The 10,398-nt window shown below is 51.6% G+C and overlaps 1 protein-coding gene across 1 annotated transcript; it reads left to right on the forward strand.

Moving 5' to 3' along the window:
* Nucleotides 1-3,873: 3,873 nt before the first annotated feature.
* Nucleotides 3,874-10,397, forward strand: KDELR3 (KDEL endoplasmic reticulum protein retention receptor 3). The gene is made up of 5 exons (XM_063154541.1): nt 3,874-4,445; nt 5,396-5,496; nt 5,993-6,151; nt 6,481-6,733; nt 9,598-10,397. The coding sequence occupies exons 1-5, from the start codon at nt 4,355-4,357 to the stop codon at nt 9,636-9,638; spliced, it is 645 nt and encodes a 214-aa protein (XP_063010611.1). The 5' UTR covers nt 3,874-4,354; the 3' UTR covers nt 9,639-10,397.
* Nucleotide 10,398: the final 1 nt, after the last annotated feature.

The following is a 10,398-nucleotide window of genomic DNA, read 5'->3' on the forward strand; positions in this document are numbered from 1 at the left end:
ATGGGTCAGTTCACCCCAGTGCACCCACGGCTGCTCCCTGCTGCTCCTGGGGAGCTGCTGCACCTGGATGGAGCAGGGCCAGCCTGTCCATCCCCTCTGCAGCCATCCCTATGAGGACCTCTTTCAGGTTCAGAGGGCTTACTTTCCCAAAAGCTCTGTCCCTAGGGCCTGTTGTGGGGCTGCTTCCCAAGAGCTGTATCTGCTCTGTATCTGACCAGTATCTGCCCAGCTGCTCTTTGGCAGGGTGTACCATCCCTCTGGCACCACGACAGGCCTTTCCTCTTCACGTGGTGAAGGGATGAAGGTGGAGTTGAGACATCTTGCTCCTTCCCACAGCAGGCAATGCCATCAAGTGCCCTGTGGCCACCTCAGCTTCAGGTCAGATTTCACCCTCTCTGTCTTTTGCTCCTCATTGCTGGCTGCCCCCAAGGCCTCACCACATTTCCCTCTGCCCTTGTGGCAGGAGGATGGATAGCTGCACCTTGTGCATGGTGTGGCAGCTTGGCACTGCCAAGAGACAGGTGGCACCTCCAGAGCCAGCGAGAGGGGCGTGGGGACGCCACACTGCGGACGTCACGGGCCCCTTGGTGTCCTTGTGCCCCCCAAGTTCTGTGGCCTGACCGCCCCATGGCCGCCGGCCCCAGCAGCGGGGTGGCTCACACTCGCCGCCCCCGCCCGTCTCCACCAGCACCGTCTTTAATAAGAAGTGTGGAATATTTTAGCACCTATGTAAAAGCCACCACAGACGGTGGTGGCAGCCGTTGCCAGGGAGACGCTCCCAAAAATAGCCCCACTCCGCCAACCTTTCCCAGTGCCGCTGGGGGGACCGAGGGATGGAGGGATGGAGGGGTGGCACGAGGGATGGATAAAGGGATGGATGAAAGGAGGGAAAGAGTCGTAGAGATGGACAGAGGAACCTTTGGAGGGATGAATGGAGAGGAGGAGTGAAGGGTAGTTGAAAAGATGGAGGGAAGAATGGAGAGAGAGAGAGAGGGAGACAGGGATGGCTGGAGATGGATGGAGAGATGGGTGCAGCAGAAAGCAAGAGCTCCTGGGAAGGGGAGTAAACGCTGCCTGCCCCTTCTCCTGCCTGGGCATGAAGAGAAGAGCTGCCTCTATGCCAGCAGGCCCTACTTGGACACCATTGGTCCTGCACTCCGGTGATACCAGCTAAGCCAGCACAAACCCTCAAGCCTCTCTGCACTGAGCAGGTCTGGCTTTGGGAGTTTAAACCAGAGAACAAAGTTTTGGGCTCCTGAGCACCTGCCAAGCTCCCTGCGTGATCTTCTACCAACCATCCCATCTCTGTCCCCAGCGTTCCAGAGCTGCCCAGCCAACCTGACCTGCTCATGGTGGCAGAGATGGTGAGACACAGAGGTGACCCATGGTGCTCAACCCCACCCTGTTCCCCAGCCCCTCTGGGAATGCAGAATCATTTCCCTCTCTTAGACAAATCCCTGAGGCTGCCCACTCTCCCAGGAGTCTGGATGCAGCCTCAGATACATCCTGCAGTAGAAATGGAAGGAGACACCTGGAGAATCACCAGGGGCAAAATCAGAGAATCCTTCCTGATAGAAGGAAACAAATGTTTTAGTGATAAGGAAATGCCCTTTGTCCCTCTTCTCATCCCATAGCCATCACCTGACAGGCAGAGGTGGAGAAGGGCCTGGAAGAAGCTGCTGCTGCCTGGCCCAGGGGCTCTGCAGGAGGAGCCTTCCAGACCAGCTGAGGCAGAGAGGGAAACCCCAAAAATAGAACTGAAGGAGGAGGGGTTGGGGGGGGGGGAGAAAAATAAACCCAACAACCCCAAAATCTCATTTTTAATATCGAATCCCAGCTCACTTGCCTCCTTGTCACCCTGGCGACATTCCTTGTGGTCACCATGGAAACGGGAGGCATGGAGAGAGCATCACCATGCGGGGTGGTGGCAGCACCCGGCATTATTTTGGGAGGCAGGGAGACACCCGGCGCAAGGCGCTTTGCATGGTGGCAGAGCGGGAGGAGGCAAGGTTTATTTTTACTTGGTCCCATTCCATGTGCCAATTTTTTCTTCTCTGAGAGCCTGGGTGTCCCTTGCCCTGCAGCAGCTTTGCTGTGGCCCTCATGAGCCACACAGGGATGGTGTTCCATGGGGACAGCCCAGCCCTACCACCCTGTTCCAGCTGGGTGAGCTTCATCGGGCTGCTCCCATGAAGTGCCTCTAATGGTCGCCTCAGCTGGTGGCTCCTGTGCCAGAGCAGGAGATAATGCTGGGAGCTGGGCCCATCTTCTTCTTGGGAAGGTGCAAGATGAGGAGAACAAACCTTTGCCCCCCCTCTGCAGGGGCTTCTTCCCTTGGCTGGGACAAGAAGACGCAAAGAGGAGTGCAGGGACAAGATAAAGGCGAGGACTCTGTGGCATTGCACACCAGGGGATTGGAAGGGGATCTCTTGGGAGAGAGGACCCCAAATCTGTTCCTGCCCCCCATCCCTGCTCCATGGATGGAGCCCACCTGCAAAAGGGCCTGCAGGGCCGCTGGGGCTTGGCTTCCGCCAGCACCCCCACAGCCTTGTGAAGCCCTGCTGAAATGCCAGGCTGCTCCACTCTGACGTCTGGAAACCCAGTTCAGGCAGTGCCTGCCCTTTGCCAGGCGTCTCCTTTGCCCTAACCCACCCTTGTCTCACTACAGTAATCCCTGCCTCAGTGCCCGGGCTGGGAGCAGCAGGGCTGTCTCCAGTTTCGTGGGGCTGAGCAGGTGTTTTCCTGGCCTGTGAATCCATCTGGAAAAGCCCTGTGATGCAGGTGCTGGAGCGTCAGAGAGGGAAAACACAACCGCCAACCTAATGGGCAGGGAGGAAATGTATGCAAATATATTCAGAAAGGGAGCGGTGATGCTAATAGGCTTGTTAATTCTCTCGGAATTCACCAGGAATAATATTTTTACACTTTGGTTGTTAAGGATGTTACTCCAAGCAAGCCCATAAGGACAGAGAGAGATGTGTAGGGGATGGCCACATGTCGTGGCTGGGGACAGGGAGGGCAGCAGCCAGAGCCAGCTTTGGGCCAGGAGCAGGCGGGACCACACAATCCAAGAGAAACCAAATCAGACCCACAGCCATGATCGCACCCACAGATGTGATTTGCTCAGGGGCAGGGAGACAAATTACAACTTCCATTAGGTTGTACTAAAGCAACTTTAAATTAGTGATTAGATATTGACTATTGAATTGTTGGATCTTGATGCAGAGGTCCCCCTGCTGCTGCCATGAGATCTCCCTGTGTAGCTGCTGCTCCGAGGACAAGGTTCATCCAAAACAAGCTGGTCACCCACCTTAATATATTTTCAAATGTATTAAAACTTTTTACAGTCACTGCTGAGCTCCTTTCTGTGAATTCTATAAAACCAGCAGCAACCACATTCCCCACATTATTTGTAACCCTCTTGAAGGAATCCAGGATTAATATTTTCAGTGAAGTTTGTTTCAAACAAGTCCTTGGGTGGATCTTTTCTGTGCTCGGGCATCCACACTGCTCCAGACAGGGCACCTGAAGGAAGGGGTGCCCGGTGGGGCAGACACCAGGAACGGCTGTCCATGAGCAGCTGTGGACCAGCCGTTATCAATGGCTGGTTAATTCGAATATCTCTCCACTTCTTTGGCTGCAGGAGCCAAGGCAGAGCACTGGTGAGAACGTGCTGCCGGTGGGATGGGGCCGGGAAGGGCAGGGAGCAGAAGGCTGCCGATGGAAGCAGGACAGAGGTTCCCGCGCCCGTGGCGAATATCCCTGGAAACCTGGCCCTCCTCTGGCCGGAGGGTGTGTCCTCAAGGCCAGAGGATGGGAATCCTGCTCCCTCTGCCTTTTCCCCTTTAACCACACTTCCGTGTGTAACTTGAGACAAGCAGGGGAAGAAAAAAGAGGAAGGAAAAAAAAGAGAAAGGGAAAAGTAGCGCGGTTATTCCCGCCTCTGCCTCCTCCTCTCTCTCCTCCCCGGCCAGCCAGGAGCCACGTCACCGTCACCCAGCGCTGCTTCGGGGCTGCTCTGCCTGGAGAGCGCTCCGGGACACAAACTCCAACTTCAGCCCAAGGCGCAGAGAGGAAGGCCCTGCGCTGGGAGAGCCAGAATCCACCTCGGTGCGAAAGTAAACAAGGGAGACATCCAGCCTGGCAGGGGAAAGGCATCTGCAGCCACGGGGCAGGGGAGACTGAACTTTGTGCTGCGAGGAGGAAGGGCTCCGTGCTCAGGGAAAAAGGAAAGTTGAGCCGAAGGAAATCTTTCATTCAGTCGAGGCTCGGCGGAGAAAAACTTCCCGCCCTCGCCCTCCCTGCCTGCAGAAAGAGCCCCACTCCCTCCACGCCAGAGGAGTCCCCCGGCACCATGAACATCTTCCGCATCCTGGGGGATGTCTCCCACTTGTTGGCCATCATTATTCTCCTGCTGAAGATTGTGAAGTCCAAGTCCTGCGCTGGTGAGTGCTCCCATGTCCCAGGGAAGGAGGGTGGCCCTTCTCGAAGGGCAGTTCGGTGAAGGGTACAACAAAATGGGAGCTGGGAAGGCCAGTGATAGCCCATAGGAACTGGCAGCCCTCCCCCGTGGGCTCTGAGGGAAGCCATCCTCTTTCTCTGGGAGGTCTCCCGGCCAGGAGAGGGCTGTGCTGGAAGGATGTGATGTGGCAAGGCGCACAGCCTCAGGCAGGTGCTGGTCTCAGGACAGCGAGGCAAAGGAGAGGGCGGCAAGGCTGGAGGGAGGTGGAAAAGGAGAGCAAGATGTTGTGGCAGCACCAACAGCAACGACCTGGAGAGGAAGCTGCTTTAGGTTGGAGGTTCTGCCAGCGGTGGGCAGGCGCCAGAGGCTGCCCCATCCCAGGGCGAGGAAATCAGGACAGCAGCTTCCTGCAGGAGAGTTTTGCTCATAGTTCACTTCTCATGAGAGTTTGGGGCTGGGCTGCTGGGGCTGTGGCCATTATCACAGGTACAGGAGTGGGTGGGCCCGACTGCATCTCTCTGCCAGCAGTGGCCAAGTTCCATCAGTGCCGCGGGGCTGGTCCTGCAGCTCCTCCCTCCTGTGGCAGATGTCCCATCACACAGTCCCCTGCTGAGGTGGGCAGGCAAAGGGGGAAGGGAGGCAAGAGAAAGGCCTTTTGACAACAGCAAGCACTGAACTGGCCGAAGTGGTGAACGTGCCCACTGAGCACCAGCTCCCACAGGCAGCACTCAGGGGCATCAGCAGGAGCCTGCCCTGTTGCTTGGGAGACTCTGGCCACTCTGGCGTAGAGCTACCTCAGCACCCACACAGCAGCCCTGGCTCATAAAACAACATACACATCAATGCTTCCAAAGGAGCCGTAAGGGGAAGCCACCACCCCACAGACCCTTCCCTTCATCTGCTTTACTTTCCCTTCATCTCCCTGCCATGCAGGAATCTCTGGGAAGAGCCAGATACTTTTTGCCCTTGTCTTCACAACCCGCTATCTGGACCTGTTCACGAATTTCATCTCTGTCTACAACACCGTGATGAAGGTAAGGAGAGGGCAGTGCAGCAGGAGAGGCTCCCCTCAGCTCGCTGTGGTTTCCCAGGGAGGTGAGGGTACACTGTCACTGAGTTTTTCAGCCAGGAAGGGTGGATAAGGATGCTTCCTTTGGTGCCACTGTCCCTCCATTGACCAAAAAAACCCTTGCCATAGTCAGTGAGTGAGCTGAGCCATATTTAGTACCACTAAAACCAGAACAAGATGCCATGAACCCAGCCTGGGTGTCCTCATACAGCAGGAGCATTAAATAAAGCCGCCACTGAGCCAACCTCTTGACAGAGTGCCCCAGAGGGACTCAAACGTGAGATTCCCATGGTGTGGCAAGCTTTACCTGGCCACTGGAATATCTCCAGCAGAAGTCAATCTGTAAGGCAACACAGCCAAAGCGTTCACCACTATCTTGACATCTGGGAAAGTGAGCCTCTCTTTAAGCACAGAAAGTGCAATTGCAGATAAGGTCTTGCCATCTCCCTTCTCTCCCACAGGTCATTTTTTTGATTTGTGCCTACGTCACCGTGTATATGATCTACGTGAAATTCCGGAAAACGTTTGACAGCGAGAACGACTCCTTCCGCCTCGAGTTCCTGCTGGTCCCTGTCACAGGCCTGTCATTTCTGGAGAACCACAGCTTCACCCCCTTGGAGGTAAGGAAAAGCTGATGCAGAAAAAGGGAAAGGAAGCAGCAGCAGTCTTACACCAGGCAGCAGAGTGAGCAGCATGTTGAATAGCCAAGATTTTTAACAGCAAAAGCAGGCAGGAAAGGCAAAGTTGGCAGGCCTTGAAGACAGTACCATCTATAGAGCAGCTCAGCGCTGTCTCCTCTCACTCCCAGCACAGCGAGCTCATTTTCCCCAATTTCAGCAGCACTACTCATCCCCCTCACACATCAGTGATTTGCCAAATGAAAAGCTTCAGGTCTTAACACATACTAACCAGCACTGACTCCCCACTGCCTTCATTTTGCACCTCACAGATACTCTGGACCTTCTCCATCTACCTGGAGTCCGTGGCTATCCTTCCTCAGCTCTTCATGATCAGCAAGACAGGGGAAGCAGAGACCATCACGACACACTACCTTTTCTTCCTGGGCCTCTACCGTGCCCTCTACATTGCCAACTGGGTCTGGCGCTACCACACAGAGAATTTCTACGACCAGATCGCTGTTGTCTCCGGGGTGGTACAAACCATCTTCTACTGCGACTTCTTCTATCTCTACGTCACTAAAGGTAGGTTGCTGTAACACTGAAATGTTCATTCATTCTTGCAGTATAGGGTGGAGCTGCAGCTTGCCATGTGTTAATCCTTACAGGACTTTATTTTTTGCTGGGTTTGTGGTGAATATTGTGCCCCTGAAGTCCAGTTTAGAAAACATATCTATTGACAGAGAGTGGGCACCACTGCTCACAAGGCTCTGGATGTGTGTGTGAAACACAGGAAGAATTAAACCAGAGTTAAGCCTGGTTTAACCTCCCCTCAGAAGTTAATAACTGAAGTACATTCAATTCTACATATATTTTGAAAGACTATGAATCACGCAAAAAAAAAAAAAAACAAAACCAAAAATAACTTTGAGGGGGAAAAAATAGCTGCAGCAGACAATGTACCTGAGAAAGCAACTGCAGACATATGGAGATATTGTTAAACCTTCTTTTCCTTTGATAGAGAAGATCAAGTTCTTGATTGTGAAGAACTGATTCTGTAGGAAGATGGGCACCTGCACAGACAAGACACTCCTCTTTTACAAAATCAGATGCCCCTTCCATTTCAGTGCCATGCTTTGGTAAATGGCCACCAGAGCTTAAAAGCGCACCAAGGGCATAAATCCCGATAGAACATGCTGTGGTTTGCGAGGCTGAAGGACACTTCAAAACACCTTTCTGTTGAGAAGGATGGAATTAGATTAAATTAGCCAAGGGGATAACTGTTTTCCTCCTTCTTCACTTTCCCCAACAAGTCTGCCAAAAGCAGTAATGATGGCAGCCCTCGTTTGAAGTTTCAAGGGATGGATATTTGGTAGCTTCATGCAATACACCTGCTGATAGAAAGGTGACAGGAGCACTGAGCAGGTGGCTGGCCTTGGCAGATTAAGACTTCCTTCTGTCATTAAATATTTTTGTAGCCAGAAAAACACCTTCTAAAACTGCCATCAAGGTGCTCCACGTCAATTCCTTTTTTTTTTCTTTTCTAAACGAATTCCCATTTTAGCTCCGCTCAATTCATGTGTCCTGTATTTTGTGAGAAATCCATACCCTTTGTAGCTGTGATGGTGGAACAAAAGGGGGAAAAAACACAACTGCTGGCTTCCAATCTCACACTGCTAGTGGCAGAACTGCAAAATTTAGATGATACAGGAGGCAGAAGAAAAAACATTTGTAAATGGGACATCACAGCAGGAAAAGAATTGCTTTTTTCTCTTTTCTTTCACACAAATGTTCTGGATCATGGGAGAAAAACGGTGTCTGAAGACATGCAAATACTTTGCAATCATTTATGAGAGCCAGCAATATTTTAGTAGGTTGCATCTCTTACATTCTTTCAAAAAAACAAATTTTCAAAACATTTCTAACACTGAAGAGCTCAGAAAAAAGGGCAGCAATGATGAAAAAAGAAAGCAAAAATATGTTATATAAAGAAATGGATTTAGTAAGACTTCTGAGCCTATACCAAAGCACTGCAAAGGGATTTTTATAGAAAGCTACTTTTTTTTATCTTGTTTTCAAAACTAGATGAGCTCCCTTCTGTTTAACACAAGGACATGAAAGACATCCTGAAGAGGCTTTTAGCTCTCTAAAGAGCTTGCATTTCACAGAATGGCCAAGGGTGTGGGCAGTCAGGGTGGAGGGGGGAAAATCACCTAATCCATGCCCCTGCTCACATTTTTCAGGGTCTTGTCCAGTAAGAGTTTGACTATCTCCAGGGTGAAGCCTCTCTGGGCAATCTGTGCCACTGTCTGGCCACCCTCACTATAAAATACTATTTTCAGATGTTGAAGTGGCATTTCCCGTTGTCCATTGCTCAGTCACTAGGCACCACTCAGAGTCTGGGCCTGTGTCTATTCCTCCCATCCAGCACCTGTGCACATGGGTAAGGTGCCCCTCAGCCTTCTCAACGCTGAACAGTCTCAGCTCACAGCCTGTGCTCCTACATCAAGATGCTCTTGGGGCCCTTCTTGACTCCCCATCTCTTGTTCTGAGCCCAGAGCTGAGCCCACCACTCCACTGTGGCCTCCCAAGGCTCACGCTGCTGGCAATGCAGCTCCAGAGGCTCTTTGCTTCACCACGAGGGCACACTGATGGCTTGTGTTCAACTTGGTGTCCACCAGCACACCAAGGCCTTTTCTGGCAAGCCGCTTTCCAGCTGGGCAGCCCCCAGCACAAACTGGTGCCTGGGGTTGTTCCACCCCAGGGCAGGACATGCATTGGCTTTGCTGACCTTCACATGGCCTCCAGCTCTGCACTCTGGCACGGTTCCTCCAGCCTTGCCTGGTCCATCAGGCCCTCCCTTGTGGTGCATCCTCAGCACATCACAGCCCTGCCCTTCGGCACCCAACAGACACAGCCCCAGAGCCCACCCCAGTACCACTCTGTGGTACTGGCACAGCCACTCTGCACTTCCGACCACTGCACACCCAGGACAGTCCCCAATCCAGCCACCCCATCTAAGCCTAGGGGTCTCTGGCATTTCCCAGAGGCATCCCTGCCATCCCAAGGTTCAGCTCAGATGGGCTGGGAGGGCTCAGCAGGGATCTGGTCACAGACATTGATTCAGGCCACGCTCTGTATCAAAAGGAAAGGAAAGCACTAGGAATAGCACATCATCAAGAAAAATGTTTAAGATGGTCCACCCATGAGAACAAGTAACCATGCAAGTCAAACAAGAACCTTTTCCTTTAGCACAAAGGAGGATAAATAGGTTGTGCTTTTCCCTCTTAGAAGCATTTCATAGTGGTTCTCTCCCATTGGCAGTCTGCAAACCCGGCACCCCACTATCTGGCACTCTAAATTGCAAGTCAGAAAACATAAAATTGTGGAAGAAATAAAATAGTTGAATTTCATTAAATTTACTCATTACCTTGTCTTTCTCTTTGCAGTCCTAAAAGGAAAGAAGCTAAGCCTTCCCATGCCTGTTTGAAGACATCCCACAGGCAGTGCAAGAAATTCCAAAGACAAAGCTGTTTAAGATCACAGCTTTCCTTCTCTGGCCCGTTTTGACTAATGGATGGCTCAGCAGAGTTTCAACCCAGTGCCAGGAAGACAGGGCTTGGAATGCTTTTCATCCATCAGACTCTTCCCCTCCATTGTTTAATTTCTTCTCACTTGAATTTGGTGCTAGTGCTGGCCAATATTGGCCAATACTGAAGTAGTGCAATTTCTTGTCTCCCAGCTCTTCCCGTCATCTACTCAAAACACACCTCCACCCTGACCCTGAGGCAGCACAAGGGAAAATGTCACTCCCACTAGTCCTTCAGCAAGTGCCCATGGTAAAGGGAACATGTAACACACTTCATTAAAGTGTGCTAACTTAACTGACCCATTTCACAGGTTGCCATGTCTGACACAGCAGATGCTACAAATTGTCACTTTAACTCTGTATGAACTAGTACCCTCTTGAAAATTAATTCTGCCTGACCCTCTCTCTATTCAGGCCCTGTAACATTTAAGAAAAACACATTGCCTTTGAGTAACAAGAATCTTCTAATTCCACAAGTATTCAAACATCCTCCCTACTCACTTATTTTCAGTTTCCTTATGTTCTACAAACAGGGACAATTTCAATTACAGTTCAGGCAGTTGCCAAGAAGTGTTTCCACCTCCTTGAATTTGACTTCTAGGAACTGGGAAGAACAGGGACAAAGACAGCTTTACATTCCAAAAATAAAGACAAAGTTCAC

The sequence above is a fragment of the Melospiza melodia genome, chromosome 4 (genome assembly GCF_035770615.1).
Source record: "Melospiza melodia melodia isolate bMelMel2 chromosome 4, bMelMel2.pri, whole genome shotgun sequence".
Lineage (NCBI taxonomy): Eukaryota > Metazoa > Chordata > Aves > Passeriformes > Passerellidae > Melospiza > Melospiza melodia.

What these genes read in the sequence shown, in the direction of transcription:
- KDELR3 (XM_063154541.1), top strand. Translation starts at nt 4,355, where the DNA reads ATGAACATCTTCCGCATCCTGGGGGATGTCTCCCACTTGTTGGCCATC. An exon ending in GAAGTCCAAGTCCTGCGCTG is followed by an intron (nt 4,446 to 5,395) that starts GTGAGTGCTCCC and finishes CCTGCCATGCAG; the next exon opens with GAATCTCTGGGAAGAGCCAG. An exon ending in ACAGCTTCACCCCCTTGGAG is followed by an intron (nt 6,152 to 6,480) that starts GTAAGGAAAAGC and finishes TGCACCTCACAG; the next exon opens with ATACTCTGGACCTTCTCCAT.